General features: G+C 49.8%; 1 protein-coding gene and 1 non-coding gene across 3 annotated transcripts in view; one reads left to right on the top strand and one right to left on the bottom strand.

The window, feature by feature from the left end:
- MAPK14 (mitogen-activated protein kinase 14) overlaps window positions 1-8,178 on the top strand; it is a 68,792-nt gene extending 60,614 nt beyond the window's left edge. For both annotated transcript variants that reach the window (XM_036413411.2, XM_036413410.2), the window contains exons 10-12: window positions 1,901-1,979; window positions 5,130-5,303; window positions 6,020-8,178. In XM_036413411.2, coding sequence (XP_036269304.1) covers window positions 1,901-1,979; window positions 5,130-5,303; window positions 6,020-6,087 — 321 coding nt within the window. In that variant the 3' untranslated portion in view covers window positions 6,088-8,178. The remainder of the gene's footprint in view (window positions 1-1,900; window positions 1,980-5,129; window positions 5,304-6,019) is intronic.
- Window positions 8,179-12,134: 3,956 nt separating this feature from the next.
- LOC118706246 lies at window positions 12,135-12,264 on the bottom strand. Its single transcript, XR_004983964.1, has one exon. It is a non-coding gene; the product is annotated as a small nucleolar RNA SNORA33 (small nucleolar RNA).

Genomic DNA, 12,264 nt, shown 5'->3' with positions numbered 1-12,264 from the left:
GCCATCTGTTGACTTGCAGCTGCAGGAATAGTTCTGAAGGCATTAGCATACTTCCCTAGTCATCAGTTCTTTAATGACCAAAGAGGATTCTTCATTTAAAAAACACTAAAATACCCAATAAGTACTGTGTTCAAAAGAACACACAAATAATATAGAATAAATATGAATACCTGTGTAGGGTAAGGTGCCTTTTTTACCAATTCTTAACTCTTTAGTCTAACTCTAGTCCTATTATCAGAGAGGGTTGGGGCACTTTTCTCTAAGGTGCCCTCACTTTCTGAGCCGGGTTGGCATCACAGAGGCCCTACCCTTCAGCTACACGCAGCTCGTTTGTCTGACTTGTCCTGTTAGAGGGGTGGGACAGGCCTCTCTGTCCTCTGGTCCCTCAGCCTTTGCTCAGGAGAAAGGGACTACCGCCATGCAGGTATCAGTCCCTACACCTTCCTTCTCGAATCAGAAAGAGCCTCAGCTGCTTTCCACAACGGCTCTTGCCTGCTCACTGCACATGTAATGAGAAGGTGAAGTTGCCCTAGCAGCCAGAACTTTTTCTAACCTTGTGTGTTTGCGCACGTGTGTGTGCATGCACCCACATACATGAGTACCTTTACATTGAGAAATTGTGAGGAGGCAGTTAAGATCAATTCAAAGAAGTTTAATCTCAACTACGCAGATCATGGGATTTATTCGTTGAAACAGGAAGGTCATGGATATAGTTTAACACCTAATATCTGACATTTATGTCATTCTCAAGACCAGTTTTTGGTATTGCCTTGATTAGCAGCTGTCAGTCCTGAAAAGAATTTGGCACCTTACATTCCCTAGAGTGTAGTTCGGCAGCCGGGCAGTCAGCGCATCCTTAGGACGGGGGGCAGGCCCCCCCCAAAGGCAGCCACGGTACAGCCAGTGTCGCGAGCGAGCTCGGGACCCAGCGCTGAGCTGAGGAGCGGGTTCCATCGCCAGGCCTCGCTCCCGCACTGGGGGCAGGCGTTGGGACTGGTCCCTTTTCACAGCCGAGGACTCAAGACTCAGAGATAATAAGTAACTTGCTCAACGGGTTAAACTCAAGATTCAAATTCAAGCCTGTCCCAGCCCAGAGACCAAACATAGATCAACCTATTGGTAACATAAATGTTGTTTGTGTCAGAAATATAGTCTGAAGCTCTTTCATGAGTTTTCTCTTGCTTGAGTAGCACAATAACCATATGATGTAGACAAGCCACATATCAGCACCGAATATTAATATTTTGCAGATGAGACTTGAGACATGTTCAAGGAGATGAGGCTTATAAATGGCAGGAGAAGGATTTCTGCCTGGGCCGTGTAATTTATAATCCACTACTCTATTGCTCTCATTGGTTTAGTCTTTTTAAACTGTGTTCTAGCCTCTTTAGATATAATAAGCTTAAGTTTACTTGTTACCAAGATTGCTTGGTAACAAGGTTCAATATTTATACTTCGGGTGTGCTAAGAGCACCCACTGAAACCAGCGCCGTCGAAAGACTGCCTGCCAGTCTCGGACTTCCATGAGGATGCCAGTTCCTACGCCCTTTTTAGCGTTTAGGGAGTTTGTCTCAGGAAGGGCTGCTGCTTAGTTATTTTGACCTCATTTTTTTTTTAACTTCAGATCAGAAAGCTAATGAAAGGGAACTTGATTAGTTGGCATTGCCGTCCACTTGGAATATAACTGAAATATAGCAGGGATATAAATAAGGTAGTGATCATAGTAAGGAAGTTTAGGACAGCACTAAGAGAGAAGTCTGATAACTACCCAAGACGGTCATGAACATTGGAGCTAGCAGACTTGATCAGCTAACGCTTCTTCCTGATCAGGCCCGAGACTCTCTGAGGGCAGGAACATCGCTGAACAGAAAGCCATTTTGAAAACCCTTTGTTTTTGCAGGCAAGAAACTACATTCAGTCTTTGACCCAGATGCCGAAGATGAACTTTGCAAATGTGTTTATTGGTGCCAACCCCTTGGGTAAGTTGACTGTATCCTCACGTCATGGATATGAAATTGGTTATGACAAAGGTAGGGATTTGAAGTCTGTGACTTGCTCACAGCTGCTGTCGTGTCTTACCCAGGCTGAGGGGAAAAGCCACAGACGGTGGTGTGGGCCCCGGTGCTCCCCGCCGGGTGCCCCGCTCACCTGTACCCTCAGGTGCTGCAGGCCGGTCATCCTCCCGCCCTTCCCCTTCCCCTCTTCTGCTCCTCAGAGACTTAGCCTTTCTCCACGGGAGCGAATTTGCCGCCTCAGGCTTTAAGGAATGCCACCATCACTGCCTGGAACCTGGCAAAGGGACATGGCTGGCGCTGCAGGACGTATCTCCCTGGCTAAAGGAGCTGCCTTAGTCCCTAGAGCTGGGGGCGATGTGTGCTCAGTGGCCCTGCAGGTGGCCTCGCCTGAGGCTCCAGCACCCTGACTCGGGGCACAGTGGACAGTGGCGGACACACAGAGCTCCAACCGGAGGGAGCGAGGAGGGCCTATGATGGAGGCAGAATCAACCTTCTCGCTTTTCTCAAGAGTGTATGGTGGCCTCCCTGCTCAAGGGTGGGTCCCAGCAGCTGTGCTTCAGGGTCGGAGTGAGGCTGAGAGGTTTTAGCTTTTAAATACCCCATTGTCACGGTGTTGGCTGCAGTGCCGGTGTCACTGTGGTCATTCTCAAGGTCGCACAGGTGCTCTCGCGCTGAGGTGTTGGGCAGTCGCTGGTGAGTTACGTCCGCCCTGGAGGCGGAGGGGAGGGTTCCTCGGGTCTCAGCTGGTCACGCTTCCAGGAACAAATCCAGACTCTCGGGGGCGTGCAGAATTCTCGGGTTGGCTAAGATTGGCATCTGCCCTGCTGTGCTCTCATTGGCTGTGTTGTCTAGTTCAGGGACCTGTGAGACGCTCTCCGAGTTGTAAGTACTCCAAGAATTTGGGAGATGAAGTTGTCTGTCATTCTGTTCTGGGTGTTTTTTCATCACATCGATTCATGTTTCAGACCTGGCAGTGCTTGCTTTGACTTCCTGTTCTCTGACTCCGATGTGTTTATTCATTTTCCGGAGGGGGGCGGGGTGTGACCAGCAGCTTATTTAGGTCACATGCATCTGAATCAAAACATGTAAACATTCAAAAGGACTAGACACCACATAGCACTGCCGACTGCAAGCGAGGTCCGTGGAGGCGTTAGGCCATCTGTGCCCGCACTGCGGTTCCGGGAACCCCAGCCCACACCCTGCCAGGCGCTGATGCCGTACCGTCTCTTCTTGCAGACGTCTGAGAACACGGTGTTACTGGCCAGGAACCTGTGCCCAGCTGTTAGCTGAGCAGAAATGTAAATATTGACACCTGTTGTGTCAGTCACTGATTTCCTGTTTCACGTTCCCCTCCGCACACAAATCAAAACTGAAACTGCCCTTCAATGTAGTGAGTGTGCTTGTATCTGCCCAGATCTTAGACTGTGTTCCTTGTCAGGGGCTTGTCTGCAGGACATGGTACTCTTTACCCTCAGGTGGCAAAGACCATATGCTTCAAGCAGCAGCTGATGCGGTTTATTTTTTCTAAGAAGAGAAGAAGGACGTATTTCCAGGCATTTCTTCCAAGGCTTTAAATGGAGCCTGAATTAACCCATAAGTATTCACCTTGTTTTCTATCCCTTGAAACCAAATTCGTTGGTTTCTCTGGAAGGCTACAGAATGGGGTCTTTCACCCCCTCGGTGTACCCAGCAGTAACCTCTTCAGGAACCTCTTCTCTTCCCGCCCCAGCCCCGCCCCACCCCCTTGGCAGTGAAGGAACTCAGTAATTTGCAAAGCCTCAGAAGCCTGGTTTCACAGGGGGTGCCTGTGATCATGCGGAGTTTGTCCTGCATCCTCAGGAACTCAGCACGCCCCGTTTGACAGAGTTTGGAAATCACCATTGTGTGGCCCTGAGATAACTGCTGAGAAGGAAATCGGGGCTGCTGGAGCCCTCAGTGGAAGGACCGGGCTATTCCTGTGGTTTCAGAGCCCGCAGATCACCTGCTTAGGGCAGAAAGGAAACAACCCTGTGACCAAATTTAGCACCATTCATAACGGGACAGATGCCTACCGCTCCTGCAGGTCCACATTCTACCTGGTGGTTAGATCTCACATGGTTTTAGGGGAATCACAGTGGGTGGAAGAGAGCACGGGTGTGGATTCATGATGGACATTCTCAGGACCGCTGGGCTGAGTAGGAAAAGGGAGAATTAGTGTCTCTAACTAGGTCTCAGATAATAGGTAAGATTTTTTTAGAAACTAAAGAAACCCAGTCAGGTGCAGTGTGTGGCCCTTCATTGGTCCTGGTTTGAACAAGGTGGGTGTGAAAGACAACGGGATACCTGGAGAAATTCTAACTTGAACTGGATGTTAGATGTTTGGAAATTATTTATTTGTCAGATGTGATAGTTATATGATTGTATAGGAAAATGTCTTTATGTGAAAATATTTAGCTGTAAAATATCACGTGTATAATTTTATTTTAAAAAGGGGGCAACAAAAAGTTAGAAATAAAGAAATACAAAATGTTAATTGTTGGATGTGGATGGTCAACCTGAGTATTCACTGTATTGTTTAGTTATATTGAAAATTTTTAAAATAAAATAATCACTTTTCCCAGACACCCTGTTTCACCCACACACTTGTGTAAAGAAAGCCCTCGTTCTGTCCATTGTTTGAAGACCTGTTTGAGGAATAGTCATTTGTCTGATGTTGGTTTAAAAAAAAACAGTGAGGGGGACAAAAATGTTGAAAAATTAAAAACTAGCCCTACTTACCTCCTCTAGATCCCTTTGGTTTTAGGCTTTCCTTTAGAAGCAGTTGGACTACAGTAGTAACAGTTTGGCACGGACATTCCACAGAATGTCTGCTTGTTCAAACGGAATCTGTTATTTTTTTTTTTTAATTCTTTAGTAACATATTCTTTAAAAATAATACAAAACACACACACACACACACACACACACACACACACACACACACACACGAGAGTAAAGTGAAAATATGCCCTGGAGCGGACGCCCTGGAGGAGAATCCTTTGTGTGGGCTTGAAGGGTCAGGCTGTGTGTGTGCTCAGTAAGGCGTAACTTTGCTAACATGTTAAACACTGGACTTCTCTTCCTGTGGGCTGGCAGCTGTGGACTTGCTGGAGAAGATGCTGGTCCTGGACTCGGACAAGAGGATCACGGCCGCCCAGGCGCTCGCACACGACTACTTCGCTCAGTACCACGACCCTGACGACGAGCCCGTGGCGGACCCCTACGACCAGTCCTTCGAGAGCCGGGACCTGCTCATCGACGAGTGGAAAAGTAAGGCCCGGGCAGCATGACGCCTGCCTGGCAGCTCGGTCTGATGGTCCCTGGAGAGTGTGCCCGGAGAGTGAGGTGCCTGGCCAGCAGCAGCTCGCTGACACCGGTCGGGGCCTCGCCCAGAGGGGGCGCCTCTGTCTGAAGCGAGAAGGGGTGACACTCTCCGAGCTGGGAGGCCCTCACATTTGCTCCGATTTTGCGCGCAGCCCCTCACACCTGCCTCGGTCTCTGAGGTTCTCAGAATCTTTTTCTTTACAGCATCTTTCTGAGAGGAGTAAAGGAGGGAGATGTTTACAGTTAAAAATCTTTTATACTTTATACAATTGGGACAAAATATCTTACCTCTTACCTTAGACCTAGTCAGGGACACAGCTGGAAATGGAATCCGGGTCTCATCTCAGATTCTTTCTGTAAAGTTCGGAACTCGGGGAAGCTGCCCAGAGCCAGGCTTTCCCGCCGCTGGAGCTTGTCAGTGGGGCTGCTCTGCTACTCTTGAGCTCCAGGAGGAGGCACTGAGCGGTGACAGAAACAGGAAGATGGGTCAGATATGTGTCCAGTCACATGACCCATTGGCATCCCACACACGCAGGGACTGGTTCCTTGGAGTGCCCTCCCAGCACTAGCCGGGGGAGGCAGGGAGGCTCGGCGCAGAAGCACAGTGCTTGCCAGCAGAGAGCACAGCCTGACCTCACCTGGCTTTCCTTCCCAACCCCTAGGCCTGACCTACGACGAAGTCGTCAGCTTTGTGCCTCCGCCCCTTGACCAAGAAGAGATGGAATCCTGAGCACCCGGTTTCTGTCCTGCTGATCCCACTTCACTGTGCGGGGAAGGCCTTTCCGCGGGAACTCTCCCAATCTCATTCAAGTGCCTCCTGTTGCGAAGATCTCCTCCGCGGTGGACGAGGGTTGTGTGCGTGCCCGCATGTGTGTTAGTGTGTGTGTCTGTCTGTGTGGGAGGGGAAGAGACTGTGAGCAGCAAACTGCGATCAGTGACTCCGTGGCGTTCCAGACACCCCATGGCAGCCTCTGCTCGCGCTTCTTCGTGAGTCGGCTCAGGCAGGCAAGAGCTGCCGTTCCCTTAGGGGTGTTCAGTGCAAAGTAAAAATATTCCGTGTCCTACTTCCCAGTCATGCTTTCACTATTTGGCCTCTCCTGTGGGCCCGCCTTGACCACAGAGGCTGCTTCAGCTCGGGAGCCATCCTCGGGATGCCCACAGCCAAAAGGACCAGCTGGCCCTGCGCTGGTCTAAGAACTCGCTCTGCACCGTCCTCAGAACGCAGCCGGTGTATCTCGGACTCTGACTCTGTTTGTGCCTTAAAGGGGGAGAAGAGAGAGTGGCAATTGACGTTCTGAGCCAGGCGAGTGGTCGGCTGGGTGGACGACCTTGTGAAACCGCCTTCAGGGGCTCCGTGTGCATGTGGGCATGCGTGTATGTGCTTCTCGCTCGCCCCCGGTGTTGTGCCATTTCTCTGTTTGCCCCCCCTCGGCGCAGAGGTTTCCTGAGTGTTGGACCCAGAGGCCGGCTCTTGCTGTCTGTGGACGTCCCGTGTGCTCTTTCTTCCCAGCGAGTGATGATGTCCTGCACGCCTTGCTGTTTGAGCATGCACAGCTGCTTGCCCTGTTTTTTTGGGGAGGCCCTGGCGCCAGGCAAGTGGGCCAGTGAGGACTTCTTAGAAGTTCAGAACTCGTGTCACCTTGGCTGAAGCTACGGGCAGGCGCCATCTCTACGGCCCCCAGTGCTATTTTGTGTTGAACACAATTGATACTCCAGGTGCTTTTGATGTGAAAATTATGAAGAAATGGAACAGATGGATATATATAGCTTTTTCTTTCCTGCCATCTGATTTTCAATCAACTATTTTTGGGGAGCCATCATGGGAAAGATGGGGCTTTTCCCAGGAAACCTCAGCCTTTGGAAACAAGTCATTCTCTCCCCCCCAATAACCAATGCTAAGAAATGCTGAAATCAAAGTGAAAAATAAATGCTCTGAGGCCAGAACTCCTTTCTCTATTTTTGTCTAAATATGGTTATTTTTCTAAAAAAAAAAAAAAGGAAAGAGGTGTCTTTTCCACCTTCTTTGTTGTCTTCTTGGCAGCATAACATTGGCTTCTTGGTCTCAGTTTAGGGAGAAATGAATTTTGTATTTTGCAGGAATCCTTTGAGCATGTGATTCCTTTGATGGGGAGAAAGGGCAAATTATTGTAATATTTTGTATTTTCAACTTTGTAAAGATGAAATATCCTCAGGGGTGGAGAAGAGTCGTTGTCATAATTTTCTGAATTTCAGGCATCGTGTGCTACGTTAGGGCCCAGGTATTTAAACCTTCTGTGAAGTGAGAAAGTGTGAGCCACTTGCAGGGCTGGCCACGTGACGGCCTCACTGGCGCGAGGTGTTTCCATTTCTGTCACGTGTGGGGACTGCGCTCCCGGAGGACAGTGTAGGGCCGCATCCGCCGGAGCGAGGGAACGAGGCAGCTCACGGTGGTCATGCCACACCCGGGATTGTCCCCTCCCTAAGGACAATGCACGCAAAGGCCTCATCTCCTTGGCGTGCAGTTCAAACCCTCACGGCCCACGGCAGGGTGAGTTTTGTCAGCGTGTGGGGTTGTATGTGCTGGTGTGATCTCTTCCGACGTGCTGCTCTGTGTATCTTCCCATCCAGTCTCTGCAGGTGTTAGGAGCTAAGCGACCTGGGGCAGGGCTCCTGTGTCTGAGAATCATGCTCCCTTCTCCTGACTTCTCTGAGCGGAACTCAGAAGAGAGAATGAGGGAAACTGCTATTTTATTTGTACTCATGAACTTGGCTGTAATCAGTTATACCATATAGGATGTCATACAATACCACTGGTCAAAATAAAGCCTATTTTTCAAATGTAGTGAGTTTCCAATCTTATTGCATTTTTTTCTCTTGATAATTTTTATTTAATGCTCAATATAGCTTTATGTCAGTGTTCTTTTCAGCTATGGTCTGGCATACTATGGCTCCTGACAGGTCTTAATATTACTCCTAAAATAAAAAAATAAAATAAAACAAACATGTATAGAGCTCCTTGGTTGTACGTTTATGGTGAAGCAGATCTGAGCCTTTGAAGCGAATATGAGCAGATGAGCAAGGCATCAGGAGGCAGGTGCTGTGCGTATTGCCCTTGGAGTAGCCTGGAACGGGGTCTGAGGCCACGGCCCAGGGCCCAAATCCACTAAAAATGGTTTTTACATTTTTAAATGGTTGAAAGAAGAACGTGTTTTTGTAGCATGTGAAAAATAATGTAAATTCAAATGTCAGTGCCAATAAATAACGTCTTATTAGAGCACAGTCGCACACTGGGTTAAGTGTTGTCTGTGGCTGCCTTTGGGCTGCCGTGACAGCTGAATAGTTGTGGCAGAGAACACGTGCTTACAACATCTAAACTACCTACACTTTTACAGAGGAAGTCCAACCCCTGGGCCAGGATTTCCGTTTCCTCATTTGTAAAGTGAAGTTTCTTAAAGTAGATGTTCGTGTTTTGTTAGATTTGACATTCTAAGACTATCCATAGAAAGTATATTTTTATAGGATATTTCATAAGAAAACTTAGCCGAGATAAAATCTGCAGACTGTGGTGTGTCAGACACAGCGACCTAATGAACAGCTACTACAGGCATTTAAGATCTTAGACAGATGAGCTCTGGAGACAATTCTGACAGCTAGTTTTTCTGGAAAAGCTGCTGTGTTTTTAACTGTAAGTGGAAGCTGGTGATTTTAACTTGTCACCGGGGGCCAGCTGTGGGGCCAGCACTGGGGGGGACACTCACTGCACCGCACTCTTCATCCCCAAATAAAGGTCTTTTCACACCAAAAAAAAAAAAGTATATTTTTATTTTCAAATTTCCAGAGAGAAGGATGGATGGGTACCTGCATATACATTGATTGTAGACTTTTAAGCAAATGTGTTTTATGACTCTTGTGAATGGCCCTTGACAATATTCTTCCGAACGTCAGAGGATTTAAAGGGCCCAAGCTCTCACAGCTGCTTGTAGGGTCCGCGTTGGTTGCTTCCTTCTCAGTAGCTGGGCATGCTGGCAGGTGCCCTAGTTGTGCTGTCCTGTGTCGTCTGGGTCCTGGCTGGTCGTCAGGGGTGGTGGCAGCTGTAGGAGGCAGACCCAGCACAGGCTGTTTTCTTCACCCTGTTCTGTTCTCTGGCCTCTTAAGGGGCTCAGAGAAAAGGCGCTCATCAGCCCCCATAAGGACCAGGCAGTGGCGGGAAATGTTTGCCTCCACACGCTGGCCATGAGCGCCAGCACCACCTTCCCCAGGCTTCTGAGAGGGGAGGCCTCCGCTCAGGAAGAGAGTTGGCGCCAGAAGATCGCACCTGAATGAATCCACGTAGAAATGAGGACCAAAACTTCATCGGATGTGGGGCAGGGAGAGGAGCTTTTACCATGAAACCAACGTTATAAAGGCAGCATAATTTCAGATTCCTATACAGAGGCCGATGCACAAAGATTCGTGCAAGAATGGGCTTCCTTTCCCTGGCTGCCGCTCAGCCAGAAGCCAGGCTCACAGCTGGCAAAAGCAGCAGCAGTGGCGGGAGCTCCTCTCATCTCTGCTGCAGGTGGGCGGTCAGGAGTGAGGGGTCCTGGACTGAGAGCCCCAGACTGCAAGAGGGATGTGTGGGACATCCCTGAGGGGTCCCAGACTGGGGACCCTAAGCCCCCCTCCCCAGTGCACGAATCTCGTGCACCGGGTCTCCAGTATTCTTACAATGAACAAAGAATGAACCAAGTGTTAGGTTTTAAAGTGAAATTGTGTTTAGTGTCCTACAATATCCTTCCTGTCTTACTTTTGCAGCGTTATCTTAGGTAAATTTTTACAAAAATATTTGAGGTCTTCCTCAGTTTTCCTAAGGACCTCCATCTTGATAGTCACATCGTTCTTTTTTATTGACATCTGTTGGTGATCATTCTAGCTATGAACTATTAAGGTGTGTATACATCTTAAAAAACATGAACACGCCAAAACCGGTTTGGCTCAGTGGATAGAGCGTCAGCTGCGGACTGAAAGGTCCTGGGTTCGATTCCAGTCAAGGGCGTGTACCTGGCTTGTGGGCATATTCCCAGTAGGGGTGTGCTGGAGGCAGCTGGTCGATGTTTCTCTCTCATCAATGTTTCTAGCTCTCTCCCTCTCTGTGGGAAATCAATAAAATATATATATATATTTTTTAAATGAACTCACTTCAGCATCAAAGATGCTGCAGTGAGGCGCTGGCTCCTAAACCTTGAGTGTGACCTGCGTTGTGCTGTCCACTCAGCCGTGACTGCCCGCTGCCCATCACATGACGTTCTGACATTGGTGAGCAGCTCTTGGTAAAACGTCAAACAGAACAAGTACAGCCATTTGTATTTACTCGGTTGCTGTGGTCCTGGACATTGTAAGTATATTAACACGTAAGGACCTTTGTTTTATGCTTCTAACCGAGGCGCGGCCCAGGCTCAGGTCCAGGCTGGCTCCCTCCGGGGAGCAGGGTGTGTGTGTGGTAGCAGGCACCGTCCTTAGGGCTCCCACTGCGTGAGGGTCCCTCGTGCCACATCATTGTGGCCACGGCCCACGTGGCCCCACGGGTTTCCAAAGTGACCCTTTGAGAAGTTCTGACTCAGGGACGTGGGGCCCTGAGAAGTGGAACCTCCCAACTGAAGGACATTTGAGACTATTCTCTCTCCTTCACCTCCCCCTTTCCTACTAAAAAGTTGTTTTATTGAATCCTACTGCGTTGTTTTATTTGTGTATTCTTTTCAAGCAACGTGCCACGTTCTCATCCAGAGTCACGTTACAATGGAGGCTGGACTCAGATCGTCCTGCTTCCCACATCGGAGGGCTCCCGGTTCCAGAGATCTGTGGCGCTGACATTAAACGTGCCTCTTTCTGCATTCTTTCTGTATGATTTCCTGAAGGACTTGCTTCTGGCCAAGTACAGGTGTCAAAGGGGCGCCACTATCCGTGGCAGCCACTGCTGGGCACTCCCCCCCCAGCGCCCGCGGGGCCTCTCCCAGCCCCAGCCGCCTCCCTGCTTCCCTGCCCAGCGGGGACCTCAGGCCTCAGGAGAGAAGGAGCCCTGAGGGCTGCAGCAGCTCTGATCCCTGTCCTCCGTGCTGCTCTGCACGAGCTCGCCACTGCGGCCGAAGCCCCTCTGCCTGGAGCCGCCTGCCCCGTCCCCACAGCTGGCTGAGGGGCCATATCACTCCGCCTGCCCGGCCTCGTGACCATCCCCAAGCTGGGTCAGGTGTCCCCTCCGGAGCTTCTCAGACTCGTCGCAGGCTCCTGGTGGCACTGACCCCACCGCGGCGTCACTGCCTCGTGTCTGTATCACCTGCTCACGGATCAGGGCGCTGGCTCCGAGCCCGTCCGCCTGACTTTCAAATCCCAGCCCCTCCACAGTCTAGGGGTACAATCTTGGGCAAATACTGAACCCACCTCCTGGGGTTGTGAGGGTTAACTGAGTTGAAACCTGTGAAGCCCTTGGCACAGCTGAGGTGCTCAGTAAACACGAGCTCAGGGCACAGACTGTCTGTTCACGCCTGTGGCCCCATCACCCGGGACCCCGGGCCCGTGGGCATCCGATCGGACTCCCTGAGTCAGGTGACTATCTTTTTTTTTAACTTAAATAACAGAGATTTATTTTCTCACAGTTCCAGTGGCTGGGAGCCCAAGATCAGAATGCTGAATGTTTGGTTTCTTCTGAGGCCTCCCTCCTTGGCCTGCAGATGGCTGCCTTCCCACTCCGTGTTCACATGGTTGTCTCTGTGTGTGCACCTCAGGGGTGTCATTCTCTGTGTCCTAATTTCCTCTCCTGTTTTGTCTCATAGCCGTTTTCAGGGACCTTCATGACTTCCGTGTCTTTAAGGCTTGTAACATGGCTTGACTATTGCCAGCTTTCTCTGAATTTCTGCAGGAGCACATTCAGGTCAGCAGACTCACTGGCTGGCTT

Source organism: Pipistrellus kuhlii, unplaced genomic scaffold (genome assembly GCF_014108245.1).
Source record: "Pipistrellus kuhlii isolate mPipKuh1 unplaced genomic scaffold, mPipKuh1.p scaffold_m20_p_5, whole genome shotgun sequence".
Classification (NCBI taxonomy): Eukaryota; Metazoa; Chordata; class Mammalia; order Chiroptera; family Vespertilionidae; genus Pipistrellus; species Pipistrellus kuhlii.
The sequence above is the reverse complement of the archived record's forward strand: the minus strand, read 5'-3'. Positions and strand labels throughout refer to the sequence as shown.